Source organism: Diabrotica virgifera, chromosome 2 (assembly GCF_917563875.1).
Source record: "Diabrotica virgifera virgifera chromosome 2, PGI_DIABVI_V3a".
Taxonomy (NCBI): Eukaryota; Metazoa; Arthropoda; class Insecta; order Coleoptera; family Chrysomelidae; genus Diabrotica; species Diabrotica virgifera.
Window position 1 is genome coordinate 175,345,370 of NC_065444.1, and position 27,575 is coordinate 175,372,944.

A 27,575-nucleotide genomic window follows, 5' to 3' on the forward strand; every position below is an offset into this window, starting at 1 on the left:
TTGGTCTCCCTGCGTGGCTTGCGCGTAGGATACCCCGGTTGCCTGCTGTCTTCGGTTTGGTGGTGGTCGCTGTTGTGACCTCTGTGGTGGAGGCCTCCCCCAGGTTGGGCACCTAGGACATCCTCTGTAGTTGGCTGGGTGGCTCCCATTGCAGTTGGCACACGTTGCCTTGACTTCTCTGGCTCTCTGGCACTGCTTTGAGTGGTGTTCTTCGCCGCACTTCACACATCTCGGGTCCTTGTGACACGAGTTCTGGGCGTGATGGTACCCTTGGCAGTTGAAGCACTGCGTCAGTCCTGCTGCCTTGTGTAGGTCCTCTACCACAACTTTCATGTGGCACAGGTTCGTTACCCGCTTTGCTTTTTCCACGTCTTCCTGATCCAGTGTCATGACAAACATGGGTAGTGGCCTCCTTTTCCCTACTCTCGTGGACATGTTACGTGCTGTGTGGCAGGTTATTCCATATTGGTTTGCCATGTCTTCTTGGATTGCCTTCTCGGTGGTATTCGTGGGCAATCCTCGTAACACTAATTTTGGTTTCCTGTCTTCGTCGAGTGGAAAGGCTATCCATTGTAGCCTCTTTTTCTCTTTGGCGGCGTATGCTTCTGCATATTCCTCCACTATCCTTGTCATCTTTCTGTAGTCATCCGGGCTTTTAGCCTGGATGAGCGTCTCTCTGCCACTTCTGGAGATTTTGTTTGTGGTGATGATGCCTTTGCCCTGGGCTATGGTAAGAATAGCCCCTGTCTCGCTGACATTCTGTAACTTAATTACAGGCGGTTTTCTGTATGGTGTTACCTGGTTTTTAGGTAACACGGCTTCTTCGTTTTGGTTTGTTTCCATTGACACTGTATCAGTTTGACTGGAAGCGGCAAGCGCGTCCCTATCTGTGCTCGTGGATGGCACTGGTTCCTCGGGGAGGGGTAGCTGTACCTGGGGAGCTAGTTTCATGGCTTTTTCTTGGTTGGACGTCCATGTGGCGTCTTCCTCGTCGGTTAGTGGAAGGTGTGTCACCAGGGGTGGAAACTCTTCCTTTCTCTTTTTCCTCTGTTGGGTGGACGCCTCCTTCGTCGAGGTGGTAGCCTTCTGGCTGGGTGGTCGAGTCTGCTCGGTGGTCATCTTTTTGGTGGCAGGCTGCTCTACTGGTGGCTTTTTGTCCGTCTTTTCGGGGTTTTTCTTCTCCGGTTTCTTTGCGAGTTGTTTCTGGAGAGCTATCAACTCGTCGAATCTGGCATCCATCTTTTCGCTCATTCGTCGAATCTCCGTATTCAGCTCTTTGATCTCTGCCTTCTGTTGTGCGATCACCTCTTCGTATTCTTTGTTGTTTGCATCAACGTTTGCTGCAAATTCTTTCATCAGGGTTCTGAGTCGGTTGATTTCTTCGTTGGCTCTTGTCAGCTCGTCTTCGCTGGCGGCATCCTCTTCAACCCGCTGACGTTTGGTAGTGCCCCCGCCTTCGGCGCCTGGGACGTCTTCGTCCATGTCCTCGACTTCCTGGGTGGCCTCGATGTTCTGGGAATCCTCGACTTCCTGGGTGGCTTCGGTGACGTTCTCGGTGGTCTCGACGTTCTGCGTGGAGTACTTGCCTTTTGACTTCTTTTTCTTTTTTCTTATTCTACGATTTTGGATCGTAAAACCGTCTTTTCCATCTTCCTGGTCGCTCGAGTGGTCATCGCTGCTCTCTTCAGGGTGCTGTAACAGGAGGGACTCTTTAGAGTCTGCATATCTTGGCGGGGAAAGCGCCTTGGATCTGGGGGGTGACCGAGATCTGACTCGTGTCATCTTTGGTTGGGAGCGGTAACCTAACTTTTAGAAGAAGCCTTTTTTTCAGCCGATTGGCCCGACACCACATCGACTTCAGGGTTGGCTCCCTGCACAACAGCGCGGTAGTTCTCGTACCTAGACAGAACTAGGTACGGGATCCTCTTGATTTTCTCAACTCTCTGACCTTAGGGGCCGGGGCTGCAAGATGTATTCTAAATAACTACACCTTGCAGTGTCGAGGCACAGTGTTTTAAACTGTACCCATTCCTAACGGAGGCACAGAGAGTATCCCGTAGCGGGCTCACGTCGAGCCCGCTATTGCTTATTCTGCTTTCCAACCCTTGTTTGCAATGTCTCAGAAAATTCAATGAAATCAAACTTCCTGAGTTTCACCACATCCAAGAGGTTGGCTTTTGCCTCTGCTTCCACGTCTTCGCGTCTAGCGAGAGCGAGCGCTCTAGTGTTGCTGTGCTTACATTCACAGCCGTACTAAGAAGTACGTTACACCAAAGCACTTCCCTCTCCTCGACTTGTTGCGCTGCTACTGCTGCTCGTCCGCACTCTGCACGTCTTGTCTCTTCGGCGGCTACCGAGAGACAATAGTACTCTTACTCTATGCGTTTAGCACCTCGCCGCGTATTGATTGAAATATGAAATATGACCGCGTGCTGCAAAGAACCAATAGAAAACTCCTAGGTGCCAAATACATATACGGAATGTTTAGATGCTCCCCGGACATTAGTCAATTAGATTTTTTCTAGGTGTTATCTAAAATTACAATTTTTTAAAACTTTACATTGTTGGGTAGAGAAAATATTTTGATATGAGTACATCAATAATAATTTTGTAATTTTTTATTATAACGTCTACAAAAAGTAAGTTTTCATTATATTTTTTAGTTTTTATAACATGTTTCTATTTGGCAATCATCTCTGATCTCTACTGGATAAACAATAAATCAACTGTTTCTTGGTTATAATAAATAAAGCAGAATAGTTGTACCGGCATATTATAAAGAATAGGAACACCAATTAAAAAGAGAAGTGAGACTTTTTTATTTTTATTACCAAAATTAGTATCTATATAAATCATTACATGTATTAAACGACCCAAGTAGCACAATAAAAATATTTTAGTTTTATTTAAGGTTTATAAAGGTTTTATTGTGGTAAGTAAGAAGATAATGGTTTTAAGGTTACCTTGTAGATATTCTGCCAGAATTTTACAGCTTTTACGCATTTGTCACTAGTTTTAAAGAGTCTAATAAGAGGATCAAATAAGACTGATTAATCTTAATAGATAATTTGTCTTATTGCCGTTTTAAAATGGTTTATTCTCAGTTTATTTTAAAACTAGTCAGTTTTATAAAGAACTTTTGGACTATTTGGTTTTATTAGATTCTAATTTGTGACTTTTTAGTTTTATTGCAGTTTTAAAGATTCTCCTAATATGACTAAAAAAAACCTATTATTAAAACTACTTGATCTCAAGACTATTATGTTAGTAAATCATATGCCTTAAAACTATTTTTTTAGTTTTCTTTAAAGTTGCTTTCTTAAAAGCAATTATTAGGCTATATTAAAACCAAACGCTCTTACCTGAATCAATTTGGTTATCGTAATGGCTAAACTATGCCTCTTGTTAGAAGCAATAAAACTAAACTTATCCCCTCTTCTTTCATGTCCAAAATGGTCGGCGATTTGTTTTAGAGCGACACAGTGGTGTAGTGTGTTGTAAAAGTGGAAGTACAGTTAGTATGGAAGAAATAAGTCGCAAGTACTTAAAATATAAACGAACTGGTCATTACGGCTTATTTTTCAAAGAATACAACACAAACAGCACTACGACGCCTCGATTTTAAGGTTAGATTCACATTAAAATTAAGTGGCATTATCGACAGCAGCATTAAGACTAAACGGTTTTAATTCCAAGGCAACCTTGCTTTTATGTAGGATATATTATATGCTCTTGGAAAGGTATGAAAAAAACCATTTGATCTTAATAATTCTCTGTCGATAGACTAAATAGTTTTATTTGGTTTTCGGCCATATTGCTTTCTGGAGATGCTGGATAGATAACAATATAAGGCTTACATAAAAATTACAAATAAGCGACTTAAAGACATAGATTCGATTTATTTTATCATTAAAACATTAAAATTTTAGATAAAATTATTTTTCTTCCAAATTAATATTTGTCGGATTTAAATTATTTTATTATTATTATTTTTTAATCGCCAAAAGTCAGAAATTTTAGGGCGCGTGAATTATTTAGACCTATTCGTGTTAATATTATCAATAAAGTTAGTCCAAATAAGCAAGTACTTTTTATTATTTTATGGTTACAAATACGTATCAACCTATTTTACACATGTAAAAATTTGTTGGACTATATGGCTATTGGTATATGGATTTAAAGAATCATTTAATGTGGTTAATTGTCTTTAAAAGACTCCATTTAAAAAACCTTAAGTTTGCTTTAAAACTGCCTGCACGTAAAGTGACTTTTAACATGGTTTTAAAAGCAACTTCACAGCAGCTTTAAAACCAGTTTCTTAACAAAACAAAGTTTTAAGAAGGTTTTTATTTTTGGTTTTATTGACCTCTTTCAGTGTGGGCCCTTTTATGCTGAAAGCGGTTTTATTGCAACCTTAAGGTTTACTTAAAAACCAATTGGTTTTAATTTTAGTTTTATTCTAGTGTTTTAAAGCATCCTTAAAAAAATTAATAAACCCGTTCGGTGCTACTTGGGGAAGTAAGACAAATAAAAATGTAAATTTTTTTATATTCTATATTTGAAGAGTACAGGCAAAGAAGGTGCTATGTCAAAATAATAAGTTTCGAGAAAAATGGTTTTAAAGGTTCACCCTGTGATGTTTTTAATTATTATTTATGTACTGATAGTGCGGCAGATTAGTGCAAATATTATAAGAATTGTGCATTTAATGATAGAAGCATATAATTTGGACCACATATACTACACATATAAAGGTTCAAAATTAGATATGAGGCCATCCAGATTTTGCCTTTTACAAAAATGGCATGCATTCAAAATGGCAACTATACATATGTGACTAATAGCGCGATAACTTTTGAACGAAAAGTCCAATTTTAACCAAATTTGGTATATGGGTTTTTTATGTATAAGATCGAGCTCCTAAAATGAAAGAATCGATTTACCAGAAGTTGTGTTTTCCTGATTTTTAATGTAAAAATATCTTGTTTTTTTTTCAATTATTTCACCCTGTATATATTAATTTTTTAAAAAGGTAATACCGCCATTCAAAATAGCGTAAAAATAGTTTTTAGGAAATATTTAAAACTTTTTAGTTATGTCAATTACCATGTAATAAATGCATAACTTATCTTCACATGTATCTATGTGTGGCAGATTCGTGCAAATATTATAAGAAATATTGTGAATTTAACGGTAGGAGCATATAATTTGGACCACACATACTACACATACAAAGATTCAAATTTAGATATGAGGCCATCTCAGATTTTGTCTTTTACAAAAATGGCGGGCATTCAAAATGAATCTGCCGCCCATAGGTACATGTGAACATACGTTATGCATTTATTAAATGGTAATTAAAATAACTAAAAAGTTCAGAATATTTCCTAAAAAATAATTTTACACTCTTTTTTTCAATGGCGGTATTACCTTTTTGAAAAATTTATACATACAGGGTGAAATAATTGAAAAAGGAACAACATATTTTGACATAAAAAACAGTAGAAACACAACTTCTGGTAAATAGATTCTTTCGGTTCAAGATCTCGATCTTTTTCATCAAAAAGAGAACCTATATGCCAAATTTGATTAAAATCTGACGTCTCGTTCAAAAGTTATCGTGCTATTCATTACATATGTATAGTCGCCATTTTAAATGCCCGCCATTTTTGTAAAAGGAACAAAAACTGGGATGGCCTCATATCTAAATTTGAACCTTTGTATGTCTAGTATATGTGGTTCAAATTATATGCTTCTACCATAAAATTCACAATAATTCTTATAATATTTGCACGAATCTGCCGCACATAGTTACATGTGAAGACATGTTATGCATTTATTAAATGATAATTAACATAACTAAAATATCCAAAATATTTCCTAAAAAATATTTTTGCGCTCTTTTCAACGGCGGTACTAACTTTTGAAAAATTAATACATACAGGGTGAAAGAATTGAAAAAATAAGAACATATTTTTACATAAAAATCAGGAAAAACACAACTTCTGGTAAACCGATTATTTCAGTTCAATACCTCGATCTTATACATCAAAAAAGAACTAAGATACCAAATTAGGTTAAAATCTGACTTCTGGTTCAATAGTTATCGTACCATTAGTCACATATTATGTATAGTCGCCATTTTGAATGCCCGTCATTTTTGTAAAAGGCCCAATCGTAAATGGCCTTCTATCTAAATTTGAACCTTTGTATGTGTAGTATATGTGGTCCAAATTATATGATTATATCACTAAATGTACAATAATTGTTTCACATATCGGCTGCACTATGACGAAAACTCGTTTATTTACGAAATTTTCTGGAATTACAGTGATGGCATCAGCCTACGTGTACACAAAAAGACATAGCACTTTTTTCGCCGGGACCGCGCCGAATTGTCACCTTCTTAGCCTGACTAGAGAAAATAAAATATGTTGTTATTCCTGACTGAACACGTTTATAGCGGTGACTGATTTAGAGAATGGTAGTCAGGGCCACTTTATCCATTAGGCAATATAGGTAGTTGCCTAGGGCGGCACATTATGAGAGGGCGGCAAAAATACTGTACAAAAATATTTGTATATAAAAATTATAGATCTGGCTTCCGTCATTAAAGAGTATGAAGCTCTTTCAAATTACTTTACCGCAAGAAAGTCAAAAAATTGTGCCTAAATAAAATATATAAAGAAATAAGAAAGAGAAAAAGAAAAATTCAATTTGACGGGGGGGCCGATGATGAACTAAACTTTTCAGCTAGTGATGAGATGAAAATCCACACATTCTATATTATAATCGACACTGATAAGAGACCTGAATAGACGTCTGGAATCTGATCGACTTATTTATCAAGGTTTTCGTGTTATTAATAGATTTGCCAAAATTAAGCAATGAAGAAATTATTAAAGAAGCTGAAAATCTGATACAAAATAAAGACGACCAAGATACATCATTCATACATGAATGCATTCACGTAAAGGGCCATTTGGATACTGCAATAAAATCATGAATTGACATATCTTAATATTTAAAGATGAGTTAGTGCAGTCACTGAAAGTGGATATGAACTATTACCTCCGATTTCGTTGAACCTCCATCGATTTGCTGGTGAGTGGTTAGGGTTAGAGGATATCTCAAGGAACAAAGGTGACATGGTGTCAACTTGCGCTTTTACCCTGGAGGTGGATGCTACACCTTCTCAGGGGTGAAAATTATTTTATTAAAAATATCCCCAGAATTCGATAGAGGGACAAATTCTAAGCAAAATTTGTTACATAAAGTTATTAAAATAAATCAAAGCTTTTTGAGTTATGAAAGATCAAAGATTTTAGTTTTTCGTGAGAAAAATGCATGTTTTTAACCGCTTTTTTATAAATAACTCAAAAATTATAAGAATTTACAAAAAAGTTATTATTGCCAAAATTAAAGCTCATAAAAAATGAAATAAACTCCTTACTGGAAAACCTTTTAATGTTATCTAAAAGTGAACTATAGGTAATTGAATATATATTTTTTTCGGCGAATACCCAAATCTAAGTATTCAAGATTAAATAACAGGAAAATGATGCATTTTATAACATAACTTTATTAAACATTTGTCAAAGTACTTAGAAATATCTATCAAATGAGCCCCCGAAGAAGTTGATAGCATTAAAATTTATGCACCAAATATTTTTCAAAATTTATCTTTTAAAAATTTTTCCAAAAAAGTTGTTTCCAAATAGTTTTTTTTTAAATAACTCCGTTAATTTTCACGATATCAGGTTTATCTAAAAACCATTTGTTTTGAAATTAATTTTCAAAACGCCTTACTTTTTTTAAAAATAAAAGGTAAAATGGCCCAGGTTTCATGGTTCTCGCAGCAAAATTTAAGCTTTAAACGTTTTAATCTCGGATATTTTTTGCCCTACAGAAATAGTAAAAAGGTAAAATATTTGATACAGAAAAAACTAAAATTTGGTTATACATATATCACTTTTTACGTATATTGAGTATTTTTGAAGTTATTTTTAAAAGAAAATGAATATTACGTTAATTTTAAAAATTCAGTTTTTTTTTTAAATTATATCTTTTTTTTTAAAATATGCATTCTAAACCTGTCAAAATTGTTGAAATCATTACTTATGCTAATATAAAAAAAATTCTTCTAAGGATTACTATAAATTTTAATTTTTGTGGAAATGGGGTATGTTTTATTTGCACTTTTTCCTAAAAAGTTCTAAAGGGTTCTCTTATTTTCATCATAACTTGCTTAATTGTGATGCTATTAACTTCTACTGCAACTTATTTGATAGGTACTTCGAAGTACTTTGACAAGTGCTTAGCAGGTATATTTTATAAAATGCATCGTTTTCCCGTTATTTAAGATTGAATACTTAGATTTGAGTACTCGTCGAAAAAAATATACATTCAATTACCCATAACTCACTTTGAATTAACATTAGTTTAGTTCTTTAAGTGAGGAATGTATTCAGCTTTTTATTTTCTTCAATTTTGGTAATAATAACTTTTTTGTAAAAGCTTATAGTTTTAGAGTTATACGTGGAAAAGGGCTTTAAAACATGCATTTTTACGAAAAAATAAAATCTTTGATATTTAATAACTCAAAAAGTATTGATTTATATTAATAACTTTATACATATAACAATTTTTGCTTAAAATTTGCCTCTCTATCGATTTATGGTATTATTTAAAAAAAATAATTTTCACCCTCGAGAAGGGGTGGCATCCACCACCACGGTAAAAGCGCAAGTTAGCATCACATCACCTTTGTTCCTTGAGATATCCTCTAACTACTCACCAATTTTCATGAAAATTGATGGAGGTTCAACGAAATCGAAAGTGAAAACCTTCAGTGACTGCACTAAGTGGATTGAAAGATATTTTCCCTAATTTTGACATTGCTTTGTCAAGAATTAAAAATAAAATCCACAAGGAAAAATTTCCTGTAGCTGGCTGTATACCACTAATAACAAAAATTGAAGAAAAATCTTCTGCGTAAAAGGTATATATTTTTTTATAAATATACCTCTTACGAAGAAGATTTTTCTTCAATTTTTGTAATTAAAAATAATTTCTCATCAAGTATGACGCAAAAACGTGGTGACAATTTGTCGATTTTGTCAAGAAAAAAAAATTTTTTTTGAAAAGAAGTCTTTGATGTGATCGAACTGGAATGACAATTTTTTCTGTTATAGATATATAAACATCGTAGTTGAAATCCATTTATAATGTACCTATTCTTATTTAAATAAAAATTTTTGCAATTTTTTTCGCAAAAATGGTACATATTTGAAGGGCGGCTACTAGAGAATTGCCTAGGGCGTCAATTGACCTAAACGCGGCCCTGATGGTAGTTGAGATCGCTGGCTAGCAGTGGGGACCAGAACCTCATTTTTTGAAAAAATTTACACTTTCTTGGCCTGTATCCTTCATTTGTAAAACATACATATTTATAAAAAATTCAAACATATAATAGAAAAATGTCAAAAATAATACTCAACCACTACTACAATCAATGCTCAGAGTCCAAGTCTCTTTTTAAACTACTCTGTTTTAACGGCAATGCTATTAACTACTGATATAATTTTTTCTTCAACTTGAAGCGTCGAATAGAGTTCACTGCGTAGAAAATCAGCAACTAGACGAACAAAGCTTGTTAAACTCTTAACAAGCGATGACTTAATATCAATATTTTAATGATAAAATCATTTGGCGGGCTATCCAACTTTTTTATTGTTTCTAATCCTCAGAAGTATCACAAAATGACTCGTTATAGCATAAACTATTTTTTCCTTTAGTTATAAACGTTATAATTTTATACCGTTCTTACCTATTTATTTTGTTACAGTTGACTCCCACGAACAAAGTAAGAGATCAACGTTTTGTCCTGCTGCCTCACAATGCGTGCCTCTATCCTCTTGTCCAATTCTAAGCAATCTTATAAATACTGATTGTTTATTAAATAATAAGTAAGTTTCACTATTTACATGTCAACATAATAGAATTAGAAAATATACTCTCAGACCTATATTTACTTTCCAGGGCCGGTTTTAATATAGTTTTTAATATGTTCATATATGTATAAAGGATTGGGAGAAAATATTGATACAACTTAGTATTATCCAAAAAAGACGCCATTCATGAAATTTTGCATGCAGTACAGTGATCCATAACGCATCTGACGCCATATTTTTTGTTACTGCGCCACTCTCGGTTTCAATGCAAATTCCCTTAACTTATTTAATATAAACGGGACACCCTGTACATTTTTGCAGATTTTAAAATAACTTGTTATTCTTACTTAATACATACCACATTTGACAGAAAAAAAAAATTTTAAGACGAGAAATAAATCGGTTAGAGCTACAGAATAGTTACATTTTTTCCCAAGACAAATCAGAATAATAATTAAAAAAATAACTTCAAATGTTTAAAATATTCGCAATATTTTATTTCCCTACAAAGCAAATAAATTCTCTTATTCCTTAACTGTAGTGATTTTAGTTTAAGTGATTTATTTCTTGTTTTAACAAATTTTTTCTACCAAACTTGATATAAAGTTAACATTATTTTAAAATCTGCAGAAATATACACAAAGTATAATATTAAAAAAAAAATGTTGTTGCTCAGTAAAAAATTCTTCTAATATTTTATTTAATCTGACTCATTTATATCGGCAATTCAGACATATATTATACATTTTAAAGTAGAAGACTTTAAAATGATATCGCCAGTATTTTTGAGTTGCTTTCCTGGGACGACTTTACTGAAAGTTAGTTAATTCGATTACATGAAATCAACCCCAACTCAAGAATATCCGTCACAAAAAAAAATCTCAAGAATATCCGTCTCTAAAAAGACAACCACATGCAACGGTGACAGTAAAACTCTCGGGATAGAGATTCCATAGTAAATCACGAGGGAAAACCAGAAAAAACCTCGTGATTCTATCCCGAAATCGTAAGAATTAGATCTTACTTTAATTTACTCTCAAAACTAATACCAAATTCTGACCTTAATATGTACATATATTATTTTAAATTATAAATAATATTAATAATCTATAGATATATAAATAATACTAAAATATAAAAATGTACTAACTCGATATGCCATTGACTTACTAATCGTGGTATTTTCTTTCTATTAACTTCCTCTTTTAGTATGGGTAACCACATCTTACTGCATTCTACCGAGGAATTTGCGACACAATTGGTTTCATTTAGCATAATTAGAGCCGCTTCTTTGATTTTTCTCTTTTTACTATCTGTTCCTTTAAGGACTATACTCGAATCTCTACACTGAGCACTATGTTCATTATCCCATGCGTGTTGACATATTTTATTTTTTTATGATTTTTCAACTGGTTTTTCCTCGTGATTTACTATGGAATCTCCAACCCGAGAGTTTTACTGTCACCGGTACATGTGGTTGTCTTTTTAAAGACAGGTCACATGCTATTATTTTTTTTGTGACGGATATTCTTGAGTTGGGGTTGATTTCATGTAATCGAATGAACTATATTTCAGTAAAGTCGTCCCAGGAATGTAACTCATAAATATTGGCAATATAATTTTAAAGTCTTCTACTTTAAAATGTATAATATATGTCTGAATTGCCGATATAAATAAGTCAGATGAAATAAATTATTAAAAGAATTTTTTACTAAGCAACAACATTTTTGTTTAATATTAGATAATATATTTTTTTGTATTTTGACACCGGCATCCGATTTAGACGTTCAAACGTTAACAAAATCATTTTTTTTTTAGTAAAATTGTGGCTTATTTCCCGTTGAAAGTAGTTAAAATATTTTTATTTTGTACAAAAAATAATTTTCTGATTTGTTTTCAATAGATACATTACAGTGGTGTAAATAAGTAATTATTGATTGGCGTAAGATTAATGTTATTTACATACGTCTATTTAATATTAATAATATCGTTTATGAGCCGGTATGTTTGGTTGTGTAGTTATTTCCATTCACGTCTGGAAACTTCCCCAAAAAAAAATTACCAACACCACTAGCCAGTTGTGTCCCAGATTAGCGAATCGATTTTAATAACATGCCTTTTATACCGTAGGCCCTAGATGTAGCAGACTACCCTGCTATAATCCCAAAGCCGCATTAGCGGTATAAAACGGGAGACTGTTATTATTATTACATGCCTTTTACCATGTAAGATTTTTACGCCTCCTTTATTATTTATGTTTACCCCAGGCTTTGGGTGAAAAAACGTGTTATAATTCAGGATATTTTTGAAACCTATCAGGTGTTGTAAAGGACGATGCCAGGAATAACTTATACTAAAATGTAACCAAACATTTTGTGCGCTTTTTTATTTATGACGTTTTTCATTTGTAAAATTTTCTATTTTTAAAGATTTTTAATTTTGTAGCTTAAGATATTCATTTTATAGAAAAACTTTTAAATATAAAGTTGTAATAAATTAAAAAACCTATAGTCCAGAAAGCCACTGCGCATCCGCTAACAAAAATATTCTGATTCGGCACTTTTGCATGTTGCCAGGTCCAAAAGTGGGTCAAAAATGTTTTAAACGTTTTTTCTGTTTTTTTCCTAAAATTATTTGTTTTGCAGCTAAAGTTTTTTTAGGTTTTTTGGATAATTCCAAACAGAAAACGTCTTTAGTGCATTTTCTGGGCACCAAGTACTGTGGAGACCATCGCCTCATGAAATTCGTGCAAAGCGACCTCCACAATCCCCGAGTAATGGTTATTGACTTATTTTAAATGATTATAACAAACCTTCAGGCGACGGGTACCTCGGAAGCCATTGCCGTCATTAAAATTTTTGCTCAGCGGCCCCAAAAACCTCACTAGTAATGGTTACTGACTGATTTTGAATAATTATAACATAAACCTTCAGGCGACGAGTACCACTCTGGGCACCAGGTACCTCGAAGACCATGGTTTTCATGAAATTCGTGCTCAGCGACCCTTCAAAATCCCCGAATAATGGTTATTGACTGATTTTTAATGATTATAATAAAAACCTCGAGGCGACGAGTTCCACTCCGGGCACCAGGTACATTGGAGACCATCGGTGTCATGAAATTCGTGCACAGCGACCCCCAAAACCACCGAATACAAAAATTTAACTGATGTTCATCAATATTACCCGAGTTCTAAATTTCTCATTTTTTGTATCTTCGATATGCACTTTGAAAGGGACTTTCCTTATGCACAAAATGCAATTTTCATCTCCCGGACAGTAATTTGGTTCACAAATTTCCTAAGCTTTGGGCTTATTGGTGCTTCGTTGTCTCGCCTAATAATGGAGACTAAGAATGGATGTTCCTAATATAAAAGTTTAGAGGAAATTAAAAAAAATGCATTTTTATTTATACTAAACAAGTAAGCGTATTAAATTATAAATAGTAATTAATCAGCAGTACGAAACGTAGATGTATATTTATAATTGTTGTATAATTATACGAACATTATGTTACAAGTTTATAATTACATTCTCACTAACTTGGATTCGCGTCGTGTGCAAGGATGCGTTAAATTTATATAAAATATACCCAAGATAGATTGTAAAGGGGTGGTTTGGCCAAGTAGACCTTCCACACTGTAAAATAGGTCTGGATCCCGCGTATGAAAAAAAAAGTTGATTAATAACAAGCTGAAAATTTGTTAATAGCTTAAGGGTGTCTAGTTGGACAAACTTTGATATATGGGAACACTGGAACAGGTTAAAAATTTGGAACGGTCAGACCACGAAGAAGTCACATGTATTTTGTCCGACAGAACTTCCAATTGATTTGTTACCCTTTCATTAAACTCTCATGCAAAAACCAGACTGCTATTTATCATCTGTCATAATTCCTGTCATTTGACATATTCTACGTGTGCCACTCATTATAATTCCCATTTGGTGATAAATAGCAGCCTGATTTTTGCATGAGAGTTTAATGAAAGGGTAACAAATCAATTGGAAGTTCTGTCGGAAAAAACACATGTGACTTTTTCGTGGTCTGACCGTTCCAAATTTTTAACCTGTTCCACAGTTAAAACTTCCCCTGTTCCAGTGTTCCTATATATCAAAGTTTGTCCGACTAGACACCCTTAAGCTATTAACAAATTTTCAGCTTGCTATTAATCAACTTTTTTTTCATACCCGGGATCCAGACCTAAAATCAAAGATGTTTTGCATATAACATAATCATCAAATCCTTTTAATTCCTGGGGATTAAATGTAAATTCAAAGCATTTTAATAATTATATTCTGAGGGAAGGTGAATTATTTATATTTACTTTTATAACTAAGTCTTTTTGCTGCTGTCGTGACTCGTTCTCACTTCTTTCTGTCTTTGTTTGGAACTTGCGGGTACTTCCTATTTTCGACTCGATCATTACTTTGGTTTTCTGTATATTTATTTTCAAACCATTATTTGTGCCTAGCCGATCCATAATTTGTTTCAGTTCTTCTGATGAAGTCGCCAATATAACAATGTTTTCAGCAAGCGGCAAGTTTTTGATTTTTCTTCCTCCTATAGTTGCTCCACCTTGTCATTCCTTAAAAACTTGACGCATAATGTGTTCACTATCACAACAAAAGCTGTATAAATAGAAATAACCAAAACTATTTTTAATACAAATCAACATGTACATTATAGACTACGTTTTTATTGAAAAAAAAAAACAAAAATATATGAAAGTAGGTACGTATTTCCTAAAAATTTTATTATTTCCAGCATAGAACAAATAAGTTGTGGCTATCAAGGATCTGGCTTAGTTTGCTGTCCCCACGTAGGAGAATCCGCGACTCTGGTACCTGGAAGGCTAGTTGATGGTCAGAGATGTGGAATATCACAAGTTCAAGGAGACGGTTACGAAGCTATTGGAGCGTTTCCATGGGTCGCGAGAATAGGATTTAGAAGTAAGTATATAACTGAGAAGCTTTTACAACTATTGACCTCGATATTTTGTTCCGTAACCTCGTTTTTCTTAACTCCCCGGAATTTTAGTCGAAGAGATAGAAGCGGATTTTGGGCGTGATAAGTAATATGGAAAAACTATATGGGAATATGTTGAACTAGTTGTGTACATGACTTTCCCTACTTCTCTGAAAAATGTAAAGAAATAGAAGAACTTTAAAACATATATGACAACTTCAACCTACATAAAAAAGTCAAAGGACTAGCCGGAATAGGAAATAGAAGAACCTCAAATATATTGCTCGACAAAAACGGAAATATTATATTGGAGACATAACGAAAACTACGACGATGGAAAGAGTACATCGAGGAACTATTTCATGACCAGAGAGAAGCTAGTACATCCGTAGATAGCCAAACCGGAGATGTAGGCCCAGAGATAACCAAATCAGAGGTTAGTCAGGCAATACACTCTATGAAAACAAATAAATCTGCTGCTCCAGATGAATTACCTAGCGAGCTGGTAAAGTTGGTCAACAAGAAAAACCTGGACATAATAGTAGAACTGTTCAACGCTATCTATACTACGGCAATTATCCCTAGAAAAATGTTGACATCAGCATTTGTGTGTTTGCCAAAAAAAGTGAATGCCAAAGAATGCCGTGACTACCGAACCATAAGCTTAATGTCACATACCTTGAAAATTCTGCTGAAAATTATCCACGCCAGAATACACTCTAAACTGGAGCTGGATATTAGTGACACTCAATATGGGTTCCGCAATGGAATGGGTACCAGAGAGGCATTATTCTCCTTCAACGTGCTGACACAGAGATGTTTGGATGTTAACCGTTCTCTTTACGTCTGTTTTATAGACTACAATAAACCGTTTGATAAAGTAAAACATGACCGACTCATGGAAATTCTAAAAACTAAAATCCTAGATGAAAGAGATTTAAGACTAATAACACATCTCTATTACAAACAGCGAGCAATAGTAAGAATTGAAACAGAAACATCTGAAGAAATGGAAATAAAGAGAGGACCGGCAAGGCTGCATACTATCACCTCTATTATTTAACGCTTATTCTGAAGAGGTAATGCGAGAAACTCTGGAAGATGAAACAGTCGGCATAAGAGTAAATGGAGTCTTAGTTAACAACATCAGTTATTCAGATGATACAGTAATAATAGCCGATAATTTACAAGACCTGCAAATACTCATGAGTAAAATAGTAAGGTGTAGTAGGGAGTACGGACTCTCTCTCAATATCAAAAAGAAAAAGTTTATGAAAATTAGTAAAAACAACCATAATACTAACGAAATCTTGATAGTAGAGGGCCAGCAGATCGAAAGAGTAAAAAAGTACACTTACCTAGGGACACTTATAACCGAAAATAATGACTACACTGCAGAAATCAAAGTCAGAATCGAGAAGGCACGTTCTAATTTTATGAAAATGAAAACAAAACGTTACGTATATAGTGTACTATACTATGGACTGGAATCATGGACGTTAAATGTAGAGACAATGAGACGACTTAACGCCTTTGAAATGTGGACGTATAGAGGAATTATGAGGGTTTCCTGGGTAGATAGAGTTACGAACAATGAAGTACTGAGAAGAATAGGTAGAGAGAGGGAAGTTGAACTTACAATTAAAGAAAGAAAACTGCAGTACCTCGGACATGTGATGCGGGGCGAGAAGTATGGCATCCTGCGACTCATAATGCAGGGAAAGATAGATGGCAGAAGAAGCATCGGCAGAAGACGAATTTCATGGCTGAAGAACCTGAGAGAATGGTTTGGATGCAGCTCGAAACAACTATTTAGAACTACTGCCTCAAAAATTAAAATAGCTATGATGATTGCCAACCTCCGTAGCGGAGATGGCACCTGAAGAAGAAGAAGATGACTTTCCCCTACGGCCGGAAACCAGAGTGGGGGACGAGGGTAGTTTTTAAGGGGTCAAAGTCGCGGTTTTTATTATTTTTTTTGTGACGCTCATGATCGAGATATTGCACAAAAATTTGGGAATAAGTAGGTCATGACGTAACTAAGTAAAATCTCTAGGGGCGGAACGCTGCGTGGCCTACAAAGGGGTGGTGGGGGTAGGGGTGAATATAAAGAATATAAGGGGTTTTTTGTGACGTTCGTGATTGAGATAGTGCACCAAAATTTGGGAATAAGTAGACCATGACATAACTAAGTAAACTCCCCAGAGGTGCAAACCAGAGTGGGGGACGAGGGTAGTGGGTAGTTATAAGGGCTCAAAGTCGCGGTTTTTATTATTTTTGTTTGTGACGCTCATGATCGAGATAGTGCACCAAAAATTTGGTAATAAGTAGGTCATGACGTAACTAAGTAAAATCTCCAGGGGCAGAACGCTGCGTGGCCCACAAAGGGGTGGAGGCAGGGATGAATATAAAAATTATAAGGGATTTTTTGTGACGTTCGTGATTGAGCTAGTGAACAAAAATTTGGAAGTAAGTAGATCATGATGTAACTAAGCAAAATCTCCAGGGGCGGAAACCAGAGTTGGGGATGAGGGTAACTTTAAGGGTCAAAGTCGCAGTTTGTATTATTTTTTCTGTGACGCAGCACAACATTTGTCCCCCACGCGCCCCTGGAGATTTTACTTATTAATGTCATGACCTACTTATTCCCAAATTTTGGTGCACTATCTTGACCACGAACGGCAAAAAACCCTTTATATTTTTATACTCACCCCTGCCTACCACCCCTTTGTACTCCAAGCAGCGTTCGGCCCCTGGAGATTTTACTTAGTTACGTCATGACCTACTTACTCCCAAATTTGGGTGCACTATCTCAATCATGAACGTCGCAAAAAACCTCTTATATTTTTAATATTCACCCCTACACCCACTCCTTTGTCCCACACGCAGCGTTCTGCCCCTAGAGATTTTACTTAGTTCCGTCCTGACCTACGTATTCCCAAATTTTGATGCACTATCTCAATCATGAGCGTAACAAAAAAAATAATAAAACCGCGACTTTGACCCCTTATAACTACCCTCGTCTCCCATTCTGGTTTCCGGCTCTGGGGATTTTACTGAGTTATATCATGGTCTACTTATTCCCAAATTTTGATGCACTATCTCCATCACGAACTTCGCAAAAAACCCCTTATATTTTTTATATTTACCCCTACACCCACCCCTTTGTCGGCCACGCAGCGTTCCGCCCCTAGAGATTTTACTTATTTACGTCATGACCTACTTATTCCCAAATGTTGGTGAACTATCTCAATCAAGAACGTCACAGAAATCCCGTTATGTTTTTTATATTCACCTCTGCCCCACCCCTTTCTCGGCCACGCAGCGTTTCACCCCTGGAGATTTTATTTAGTTACGTCATGACCTATTTATTCCCAAATATTGGTGCACTATCTCGATCATGAGCGTCACAAAAAAAATAATAAAAACCGCGACTTTGATCCCTTATAACTACCCCCGTCCGGAACTCTGATTTCCGGCTCTGGGGATTTTACTTAGTTATGTCTTGGTCTGCTTATTCCCAAGTTTTGGTGCATTATCTCAATAATGAGCGTCACAAAAAAATAATAAAATCCGCGACTTTGACCCCTTATAACTACTCTCGGCCCCAACTCTGGTTTCCGGCAGTTGGTGAAAGTCATGTACACACCTAATTCAACATATACCCGTATAGTTTTTCCATATTACTTATCACGCAGAAAATCCGCTCCCAGCTCTTAGGCTATTTATTTGTACTTATTCACAAAAATAATTACTTTTGAAGAGTTGCTTATACAAGTTTGTTTGATGAGTTCGATTTTTATTTACCTCACATACTTTAGTTTTATTGGCATTAATGTGTATATCATAGTAGTTATTCCATCACCATCTACATCCAACCTTCTGCGTCCAAAGTTGAACATAGACCTCCCCTAATTTATTTCAGTTCTGTCGGTCTTGGGCTTCCTGCAACTAATTCCCAGATACCCTTTTGGGTATCTGGGAACCTAAACGTCGTTTGTCCATCGTGTAGGTGGTCAACCTCTACTTCTTCTGTCTTCTTGTGGTCTCCAAACTGTCCACCTCCCTTCCTTGCTATTCGCTCTATAACATCTGTGACGCCAGTCCATATAGTGACCGTTCCATTCTTCTTTGGGCCAGTTATTCCATAGTGTATTCATATTTTTCAAAAAAGTTTAAGCTCTTTCTATGTTCCTGCTAACAGCACAGTGTCGTTTCCATATCTACATAATGTTATTTATTTACGTATTACCAAAGCACGGCAGTTCTCGCCAGTGGCGCACACTCACACCCCCTACACGCGACACACGAAATTTTCGATTTTCTAAATCTGACTAAATTAAAAGTTGCGCCAACTCCCATCTTAAATTTTGTTGGAGGGGTGAGTCTTAGGAAAAGACTCACCCATTTATATGTCAACCATCCATTTTGGTCCAAGGGTGTGGATTTTACGCCCCTTCTTATTTTAGAGTCTGTTTTTCGTTCTCATCCCCAAAGCTCCCAAAAACTTTAAAAATTTAAGTCCAACCTTTGCGGCTTCTAATAGTACTGCTCATTACCTTTCCAACGCATGTCTAATTTTGAAAATCAGTTAAACCATTCGAAAGTTACCGAGCTTAGAAATATGACTCAATTTCTATTTAAAAAAGGGAAAATGTTTGTGGATATGTATGTATGTGTGTGGAAAAGTTAAACCGATCTGAATTTTTTCTTCTGTGTTTAAAGAAGGGGTCAGGGTTGATTCAGAACCGGTGTAGTTTTTAAATTTTGACCACCCATAAGCCAGCTATAGGACTTGATAGGTACAAAATGGCATATTTTTGGGGGTATATATCTTCGGTTCAAGAAGAGCCAGGAGAACCGCAAATACAGCAAATCAATAGCGTTTAGTTTTCCTTTCAAATGGTGTTTAAGCCGTCAGGATCATATACACACGGCTCAGTATAACCAAAAAACTGAAAAACTAAGCTTTGAAAATTTTGGTTTTTCGACTATTACTCAAAATTTCAACCTACGAATTGCGCCAATAACTAAGCGTTTGTAGAAGGACTCTAGACGAATCTCACGGTGTATACCACATATCCGGGAAAATTCGAATTTTTAAGTTGTAGGCTTCATAAATATGATCACATCTATTTCCTATGGGAAAAAACGGTTTTTCAAGCTCAATAATTCCTGTAATAGCTTTAGTTATCACATCATACTTGACTTTAAATGCATCAGATACTACTTGTCAATACGTTTCAAACTCATGTTTATTGATCAAAATCGAATAAGCCGTTTAGAAGCTATTAAGCTACAAAAGTATAATCCAATTAACGATTATTCCCGAAGTGGTTTATGTAGTTGTAGTGATTACGACGCTAAATTTGATCTGGTAACGGGCAATTCGAGTATATTTACCGGCCATCCCAACATTTTTTTCAATCTATTTCGAATAGAAAAAAAATCTAGCGTACATTCGTTGGACACTAGATTATTTGGGAGATAATGCGACAAAGGCGACGATTTGTAAATGTGTAATCGAGAAACATTGCATTCAACTTCATACATTTAATTTATAAATAACTTTGAAAAACTCCTAATACAAAAATAAAAAACCGCTAAATGCCGTAAAAATGAGTGGCGCATAGAATATTCCAGCTACAAAAGATCTGATATAAATATTACGTGGCGCGAAAATGTATTTTCATTTTGATGCAAAACAAAATTCAAGTTTTGTTTTAAAAGATTGTTCCATAATATTTGCTAATTTTGAAGTAAACGCGCCACAAAAGAGTTTCAAAATTCAAACTGTGTCAAAGTTACTCTTTTGTGGAGCATTTTACTTAAAATGAGCAAATATTATGGAAAAATATTTTAAAATAAAACTAGAAATTTGTTTCTCATCAAAATGAAAATACATTTTCGCGCCACGTAGTATTCATATCAGATCTTTTGTAGCTGGAATATTGTATGCGCCACTCATTTTTACGGCGTTTAGCGGTTTTTTAGTCTTATTTCTTTATTTACAGTAATTTTTATTTTCAAACAATTTTATATTTCCTTTTTACGATGGATAAAAAAATTCTTGTTTTGCTCTGTCGGGAATGAAAATGAATAATAATAATAATAGAACCAAACAAGTAGTCAGAAAAATATAATGACAGATAAAATATTTCACCCTAGAACAAACTCCCGAATGCATTACGTTTCTTTAAAAAATTAAAATTATTTTAAAATATTTCAGATGTACTCACTGGAGAGATAAAATACCCATGCACCGGATCTATTCTTAATGCGAGGATAATACTCACAGCTGCTCATTGTGCTTTAGCGAAGGCGGATAATTTTAAACTGTAAGTTTTTTTATTTACTAAAGTACATGTTTAAATACGGTCTTTATGTTTCCCCAGTGTAGACAATTATCTCTTGGGCTTTAACTGCAGCACACAAAATAATAATTTTGCGCCATTACCAACATTTATTCCTGTGATTAGAATTTAAGTATTATAGTCGAGGCATTGAAGCAAAAAAATAGGCCTTACTGTTGATTTTTGGCGCAGTAAGACGGATTTTAATGCAGTTTGGTGCGTTGGATTCGTGAGAATGTCAGGAAACTTTGTGAACTAATGAAATGAATAAGAAATCTCAAATAGCATTTGTGCATAAGAAAAATGCATTTCAAAATGCATTTCGGTAAATAGTGGGAAAAATAGACTCAGTTTTCTTACTCGGGGGTTTCTGGGGTCGCTGAAAACGAATATGAGGTCGGTGAGAGTGTGCAAACTACCTGGTGCCTGCAGCGGGTGTAAAACGTCTTCCTCTGGAGTATTGTGGTAATTTATCATATAATTGGCTTAAACTCATTACTCGGGGGTTTTTGGGGTCGCTGAAAACGAATATGAGGTCGGCGAGAGTGTTCAAACTACCTGGTGCCTACATCGGGTGTAATAAACGTCTTCCTCTGGAGTATTGTGGTAATTTATCATATAATTGGATTAAACTCATTACTCGGGGTTTCTTGGGGTAGCTGAAAATGAATCTGAGGTCGGCGAGAGTGTGCAAACTACCTCGTGCCTGCAGCAGGTGTAATAAAAGTCTTCCTCTGAACTATTATGGTAATTTGTTAAATAATTGGCCCAAACTTGTTATTCGGGGGTCTTTGGGGTCGCTAAAAATAAATATCGCAACGACTAAGTTCTAATTTCATGGTGGTTTTGCCTTGAGAGAAAATTACTAGATACAGAATGTACTTAATGGCTATTGCCAAAAATAAAAAGATTGTCATTGAAAAATTCTTTCATCTGTTGATGCATTTACCCAGCATTTAAAAAGGGTATATTTACAAACACAAATTTGGCTGCTTGGAGAGGACAGTAACATGAACCCAACCGATTGGGGATGGGAATTACCTAATAATGTACTAATTCCAGTTAGAATGACTCAGCCACCTGGTCCTCCATACATTTTAAATTTAATATTTTGTAGTTGTAAGTCAGACTGCGGCAATATATGCGGGTGCAGGAAGCATGGGTTAGTTTGTAATTTATATATATATAATATATATTATATATATATATATATATATATATATATATATATATATATATATATATATATATATATATATATATATATGTATATATATATATATATACACCCCAGTATGTTTAACTCCTCCTTTCGGAAAGCAGCTATAAGTCGTCTCCCAGAAGGAGTGAGTATATGTACTTTTCGATTTGAGTATATCGCTTGAAACACCTTTATGATATGCAGTGTGGAAAAATATAAATCATTTTTTTTTGTTATTTTTTTAATCTACTATTTTTCTCTCCTCCTTACATTGTGCAATGTTTGAATCTTCCACGTGTATAATTACATTATCCATTTCTAACAGGTTTCGGTCTTCCTGAGTATATTTTTGTTGCAAAATGCATTTAATAGATTAACCAACCTGTGTTGCCAGATTTAGACGTTTGTCTCGCCATGGCAAAATTTTAAAAGAACTGTGACGTCATGAAATCACCTGTTTGTTCATAGTGATGCGTTTGTTTAAGTTTTATTTTTGATGTTATACCTTTGCTTTAATTTGGTTTTGTTTTGTGGTTTTTAACATTTAAATGAAATGAATACTTGTGGTGAATCTGATAATAATTATTATAAATATATTATTATCTCTGTTTTTAAAATGTTATAGGTATATTTTGTTTTAGTTTAATTGCGTTATGTACCTACTTTCGTTAATGAAAAAGTCTATTTCTAAAATAATATTAATGTCTGTAAGGTGTAAATTTTGTTTATTCTTTTGTTATTTAACTCGGGTTCCCTAAATTTGAATCAACATAACAAAGATATTTTAGTAAATTATGTTTTACTTCAGCATTTGCCCTAAAACGAGTTTGGAATCTTAAAGTTATTGATAAAACATTAATTCTTCAACTAGAAAAATCCATACTTATAAAGAATGTAGGCATCTATTCTATTTATAAATATGTGTATTATAATCAGATCCTGGAAGCTCGTAAGATTCTATTAGAAAACATCATCAGTTTTTTATTCATAAGTTCTCTTTATTCTTGTGGTAGGTATTTGTTATACCATACCCCTATTGGGCTGGTCCCCCCACTTTGCACAAATTAAAAAACAACTGCGATAAATTACGAGCTATATATTATGAGAGTTTTGTACTTGTTTTGGGATTCTATCCTCATCCATTCTTTGTACGTGACCAAACCATCTTAGTTATATTTAGTTGATTTCCTCATTTATTGTATGTGTGACCTTCATTATTTCTCGTATCCGTTCATTGGTGACATGTTCTCTTCTTGATCTTCCAGAAATCCATTTCGGTGACCTCTAACATTTGTTTTGATTTTTCCTTCATATGCCATACTGTGCAGCTGTACGTTATAATGCTTTATACTACGGCATTATAGATCTATTTCTTGTTTTGATTGTTTATCTGCTTGTCCCAGAGTACTGAGTTTAAAAGCGTAATTGCTTTCCTGCCCTGAATATTCCGTTTTTAATGGCTCCGTCCAGTGTTCGTGATTCTCTTGGTTTTAGCTCCAGGTATTTATAATCGTTACATTTACTAATTGTTTCTCCTCCGTCTAGTAGCAAGTCCTGCTGCGTTCCATCGATATTCATATATTTGTCTCTTTGATCTCTAGTCTCCATTTCCTATATTCCTCTATTAGCTTTCTTGTCATGTAACAGATATCATCGTAGTCTTGTCATCGTTGTGTTAACCCCCCAAACAACCCTTTAATAGACCGCGATAGTCGTGACGTCAAAACGTCAAAAAAAGTTTTCCAAACACGTTGTGTCTAGGTACACGCTAAAATGTACGCAAATAAAGAAGTTAAACTTCATCAAGCTAGTGACTATTTAGCGTGGGCAGTACTGTATATTTTGATACACGCTATTTTGATATGTTTAGTGTTTGTTTGATTAGAAAAATATTTGTTATGACCTTTAATTCTACCCATTCTACCTAACTTTTTTATTTGCGTACACGTTAGCGTATACCCTAGACACAGCGTGTTTGGAAAAATTTTGACATTTTGACGTCACACTATCACGGTCCATTGATTCAACAAAGAAAAAAACGTTGGGAAAGATTAAAATATTTATCGTACCGCAAATATAATTCGTATAGCATATAAAGTATAAGATTAAACTCTTAAAATTCGCGCATTTTGATTATTGAGCTACAACCCCCTCTCAAGAAACTCATCTTCCAGCCTTAAGAGAGAATTGAACTTAAAATGAATAGAATTAATTATTAAACATCTAATAAATTCCTTACTTAAAAAAACTTTTAATAGAAGAACCTTTCAATTTTTTAGGAAAAAGTGAAAAATAAAACAGACGCCATTTCCACAAAAATTAAAATATTTAGTAATCCCTATGCGACTTTTTTATTTTTGGCATAAGTAATGACATCATAAATTTTGACCTGTTTATAGAGTTTTTTTTGACACAGAACGAAATTTATGTTTCTTTGTTAGCAAAGATTTTACTTGTCTTTTTTTATTTTTGAATGATACAAAATAACCGAGACAGAAACACTTGAAGCCTAAATTTTACTGCGAAAACCATGTAACCGGGGCCCTTTAATTAATCCTTTTAAAAAATGTATTTAGATTTAATAAAATTTTATAGCTAATAAAATTGCCTTTCAAATGGTTTTTGGATCAACCTGATATAATAAAAATTAACGGAGTTATGAAAAAAAAAACAATAACATTTGCTTGGAAAAATGTTTGGAGCATAAATTTGGATGCTATCAACTTCTTCTGTAGCTCAGTTAATAGGTATTTCAAAGTACTTTGACAAGTGTTAAGTAAGTGTATGTTATAAAATGCACCGTTTTCTCTTTTTTTAAGCTTGAACGCTTAGATTTGAGTAGGTACTCGCCGAAAAAAAAATATACATTAAATTAACTATTCGCTCCGTGCATGACTCCACAATTTGGCATTAAACATATACACATTTAAAATATTTGACGTTAATATGTAATATTTATTTGCCATTTTTGATTAAATTTGTTATACAGACATATAGTCTAAGATCCGAATAGGAGGTAGAAATATACCCATCTGATTGCCGGATGAAACATTTTTTTTTATTAAATTTCATATATAGACAAACTCGACCAGCATGAGTTGTCTATCAAAATCGTGTCATAGCAATCCCTAAGGGGGAGGGCGTAGTTTTTTGCACAAAAAAGGGCGAAAATCAACATATTTATTATTGTTAAATAATAAGCATAAAGCAAAAAATATGTCGACAGCGTTACCTCAAGGAATGTCTAAAGAAAATATATACGCAATTCCAGGTGGGTCGGTCAAGTAGTTCTTGAGTTGCAATGTCTACAGCCTTTGAAAAAAGCAGTTTTGAGGAAAAGGCGTTTAAAGTATTGTCAACTTTTATTTTCAATTTCTTTTTTGTCTGTCAAATCGTCAAATGATGTACACCGGAATATCTTTTTGAATCGCGGAGTAATTTACAAAAGAAAATGAGAAAAGCTGCTGACCGTTGTTCTTACGTTCAAGCGTGCTAACGCGAACCTGCTGCAAAGCGAGCCGAAGATAGGGATATTCAACACTATCTTCCTACCTTCTGTAACGGTCCACCCGTTATAATATCATTTTTAGCGCTGTAATTATTTTTAAAAAATTATTTTCTCTTGATCGCTTAATCAATTTCTTAATTTTCTCATAAAGGACTTCTCATGTGACGTCACACTGTACGGAACATAGTTGTTGAACCGTTCCTTGTCATTTAATTCGTGTTCCGTGAGAGTTTGACGTTTTCCTCGCTGACTGTGGGAGGAATGAGAGACACTTGGCCGGTGGCTGCGAGGTTGACAGGTTGGTGGGTATTTAGTACCGTAAATGGCGGTTAATTTCTTCAAAATTAATTTTTATTTCAACTAAGTTAAAGTATAGTCGTATAGTGAAAAGCTACCACCACTTGTTTCCTGGAGTACGGGTTTCCTGGAGTAAGGATGGGAGTACCATCAGTGGAAGAGGAATAAAAAATTAACCGCCATTTGGAAGAAAGCTAACCCTCATGTGAAGTCGTACCCACCTTGACCACCTAGGGAAGCCACCTTGACCTTATTGCAGCCACCGCCAAGTCAACCTGGGAGTATGTCATTGGGAGCAAGCGTTGGGGAGCATTCCAGCTCAATTTTCGTCTTCGCACCTGGGTCTACAGGAGGCATGATTTTGCATCATCCGGATGCTCATTTCTGAGGATGCATCAGCAACCTCTTTAGGAGTCGTTTGGGAACAATTAGTGTGGTGATAAGAGTAACTAGAGTTTTTTATATTTCAGACATTTATGTGATACATTATTAATTACTTTTTCAGATTTAGCGTACCTTTTTTTATATGACATACTTGTATACATATGACATATTTGAATATTAATATTTGGTTCCCAAACTATTGTAGCTCTGGTAAGTTACTTGTGTACACAAGGTAATAAGCCTAGAAAATTAGGTTTTTATATTTTATTATTGGTTTGATATTTATTTTTTGTAATATTACTTGCTTGTTTCCCAAATATTTTCTTATTTATTCGCTTTATTTCATTTGTTTGGTTAATTCGTCGTTACTTTATTTTATTGCATTTGCTCGGATAATTTTGGTCATCGTTTCGGTATTTATCTTAACTTCATTTCTATAACTTTTATTCATTGTATATTTAACTTTGCTTAATTCATTTAGTATTTTCCCTTAGTTAGGCTCAAGCCTATTTACATATATTTATTTGTAGTATTTTCATCTTTGTCAGTTTCCTTTAGTTGTACGTAGCGGGCGTACTATAACCATTTGGTAGAAGACTTGTAATTTTGTACCCTATATGTTAGTGAGAGGTACTTATACCTGTAATTTTGTAACAGATAACATTATTGTTGTTATCTTAGATATAACTTTTGTATAACTTATGTCATTTTAGAGTCACATGATATGCACTTTGTGTAACTCAGAGATTGTCAAAAATCTAGTAGTTATTTTTAATAAAGATTTATTTATTTTGTATATCAATTATTTTATTATTCCTTTATGTTCATTATTACAGGTTTAATATATTTAATATTTGACAGCAGTGTAAGATGCCTGGGAAAATGATCGAAGATCATTTTCATGGCGCCCATGA

The 27,575-nt window shown here is 34.5% G+C and overlaps 1 protein-coding gene across 1 annotated transcript in view; it reads left to right on the top strand.

Moving 5' to 3' along the window:
- LOC114331067 (phenoloxidase-activating factor 3-like) overlaps positions 1 to 27,575 on the top strand; it is a 93,350-nt gene that overhangs the window by 26,387 nt on the left and 39,388 nt on the right. The window contains exons 2-4 of the mRNA XM_028280540.2: positions 9,848 to 9,968; positions 14,718 to 14,902; positions 21,148 to 21,256. Coding sequence (XP_028136341.1) covers positions 9,848 to 9,968; positions 14,718 to 14,902; positions 21,148 to 21,256 — 415 coding nt within the window. The remainder of the gene's footprint in view (positions 1 to 9,847; positions 9,969 to 14,717; positions 14,903 to 21,147; positions 21,257 to 27,575) is intronic.